At 60.2% G+C, this 2,833-nt stretch overlaps 1 protein-coding gene across 1 annotated transcript in view; it reads left to right on the top strand.

Annotated features, from left to right (window-relative positions):
• The window catches only part of LOC104462232 (sarcoplasmic/endoplasmic reticulum calcium ATPase 3), a gene marked incomplete at its 3' end in the record, with an annotated part of 25,236 nt that extends 22,407 nt beyond the window's left edge, over positions 1-2,829 (top strand). Inside the window, exons 12-15 of the mRNA XM_010074097.1 lie at positions 554-772; positions 1,249-1,584; positions 1,671-1,891; positions 2,631-2,829. Coding sequence (XP_010072399.1) covers positions 554-772; positions 1,249-1,584; positions 1,671-1,891; positions 2,631-2,829 — 975 coding nt within the window. The remainder of the gene's footprint in view (positions 1-553; positions 773-1,248; positions 1,585-1,670; positions 1,892-2,630) is intronic.
• Positions 2,830-2,833: the final 4 nt, after the last annotated feature.

The following is a 2,833-nucleotide window of genomic DNA, read 5'->3' as shown; positions in this document are numbered from 1 at the left end:
CTGCCGGTCCTGGGCAAGCTTTTTTAAGAGCAATAGAGGGTTTGCAAGTTTTATATTAAAGAAGGGGTTCCTTTGTAAGGTAAGAAGGGACGGGGTGAGATGCTGTGATGCTAAACGTCTTCTTGAATCGCAAGGGCATCACAAATATCCGCTGAGCATCCCACGGGCAGCGCATTTTTTCAGCTAGAGTCTTACGGCCCCAATCCCCTCCAGGTCTGAGAGGGGGATCCGTGGGGTGGGAGTATCCTGGGCAGATGTGTAGGTTTTGCAGGAGTCAGACGGATACCCTGGAGAGCAGATCCTGCTGCCTGGTGACCTGACACAGGGCCTCCCTTCCCGGCCACAGTCCCCGTGTGCTCGGTCGGAGGCTGCCATCTAGCGCACTGAGCCGCCCGCCGGGATGTGCGGGTGGAGTTTTGGGAATTTGGGAAGGTTGCCTTCTCCTTTGCTCAGACTTGGTGCCTTCCCTCCCTCCAGCACTTCCTTGGGTGCTGGCAAGAGACGCTTATCCTCCGGGTTCATTCCAGCTCCTAAACCCTCCGCTCCTCCCCAGGGCGCCCCGGAAAGCGTGATCGAGCGCTGCACCCACGTCCGCGTGGGCACTGCCAGGGTCCCGCTGACGGCCCCGGTGCGGGAGAAGATCCTGGGCAGGATCCGGGACTGGGGCATGGGCATCGACACGCTGCGCTGCCTGGCCCTGGCCACCCACGACGCGCCTGTCCGCAGGGAGACCATGCAGCTGCACGACTCCGCCGCCTTCGTCCACTACGAGGTACAGCACTGGGAGCTTTCTCCAGGAGCTTTTTTCCTTCTTCCCGAAGTTTCCCCATCCAATTCCAGCTGTTCCAGCAGTATTTTCTCTCTGGTTTCTCTATGGGCACTGGGCAGTGCAATGGCTCAGCTCCTCCTCTCCAAGCCCAGTGCAGGGCTGCGTGCAGCGGGGCTGGTCCCGAGGCCAACAGCCCCGTCCCACTGGGCATCCGTGGGGTGACTGCTGAGGGGGGTCTGGGAACCACCGAGAGGGACAGGAGGAGGGGAGTGAAGCGAAAAGGTGTGAGGAGCAGCAGAGGGGACGTGAGCATCCCATTGCACTGGGGCTATGGGGTGCATCCATGGGGCGGTTGGTGGGAAACCTCCTGTAAGTTTCCTCCCAGGGGAAATTCCTGTGCCCAGGGTGTTTCACAGCAGAGAGGGAAGCAGCTGCATCCCTGGGGGTTAACACGGGTCCGGGGCTCTCCCCCCTCCCAGAACAACCTGACCTTTGTGGGATGCGTGGGGATGCTGGACCCTCCTCGCAAGGAGGTCACCTCCTCCATCGAGATGTGCCGCAAGGCCGGCATCCGTGTCATCATGATCACGGGCGACAACAAGGGCACGGCAGTGGCCATCTGCCGCCGGATCGGCATCTTCTCGGAGAGCGAGGATGTGGCTGGCAAAGCCTACACGGGCCGGGAATTTGATGAGCTGCCCCCCGAGGCACAGCGGCAGGCGTGCCGGGACGCCCGCTGCTTCGCCCGCGTGGAGCCGGCGCACAAGTCCCGCATCGTCGAGTACCTCCAGTCCTTCCACGAGATCACCGCCATGGTGAGTCGCCCGGGGTCACCCCACTTTGCCCCCGTCCCCTCCTCTCCACCGGTCTCTTGCACCCTGTTAATCACGGCTCCATGCAGACGGGTGACGGCGTCAATGACGCCCCTGCCCTGAAGAAAGCCGAGATCGGCATTGCCATGGGGTCGGGCACGGCTGTCGCCAAGTCGGCCGCTGAGATGGTGCTCTCCGATGACAACTTCTCCACCATCGTGTCGGCTGTTGAGGAGGGCAGGGCCATTTACAACAACATGAAGCAGTTCATCCGCTACCTCATCTCCTCCAACGTCGGAGAGGTCGTTTGGTGAGAGCCCCCGACACCAGGCACTACACTGGGGGGAGCAGCGGTGGGGACACATCCCCTGGGGCAGGTGACCTGCAGTTTTGTCTGTGTCCCCTTCCCCTGCCAGCATGCAGTGCCCAAAATTGTAACCTCAGGTACCGAATGGAGCAGCTGTGCCTTGTCTCGTTCTCCAGGGGCAGGGGGAATTTTCTTTTGCAGTTTTATAATCGCGCCACCCCCCAGGAGCTGTTTGGTTAATGCATTGACTATTTAAACCCACGCCAGCATCTAAGATGGGTGCAGATGTTTGCACACACGCTGTTGGCACGAGGTCACACTGATGCCCTTTGCATCATCCTGTGCACCTCTCCCTGTCCCTGTCCCCTGTGATCATTCCCAGTAAATCCACACTGGCCTCGGCAACGTGGGCGCAGCCTTGGGACCACTCGGGCATCCTTTGCCCTTGCATGTCAGGAGGGGTGTTTGTGCTGGGAACGGGAATCTGCATGGCTGTGGGGAGGTCAGTGGTTGGGTTTCAACTGCAAAGCAAATTTTAATAGCAACAGGAACAAATTTTAACTGCAAAATTCAGTCTTGGACTTCAGGTTGCTGACCCAGGGGCTGCGGCAGGACTTTGGGTGAATTGAGGCTGGGGTACTAGAACCCAGGGTGCCTGCTCACTCTCCCCTTGCACAACACAGACACTTTCTCTGGCTGCCCAGAGCTCATCTAAATCAGCATCTCTGTTTTTTCCCCCCAGCATCTTCCTGACGGCCATCCTGGGCTTGCCTGAGGCGCTCATCCCCGTGCAGCTGCTGTGGGTGAACCTGGTGACGGACGGGCTGCCGGCCACCGCGCTGGGCTTCAACCCCCCCGACCTGGACATCATGGACAAGCCCCCGCGCAGCCCCAAGGAGCCCCTCATCAGCGGCTGGCTCTTCTTCCGCTACCTGGCCATCGGAG

This window comes from Pterocles gutturalis, unplaced genomic scaffold, assembly GCF_000699245.1.
Source record: "Pterocles gutturalis isolate BGI_N339 unplaced genomic scaffold, ASM69924v1 scaffold4717, whole genome shotgun sequence".
Lineage (NCBI taxonomy): Eukaryota > Metazoa > Chordata > Aves > Pterocliformes > Pteroclidae > Pterocles > Pterocles gutturalis.
Note: the sequence above shows the minus strand (reverse complement) of the source record. Positions and strands in the feature narration are given on the sequence as shown.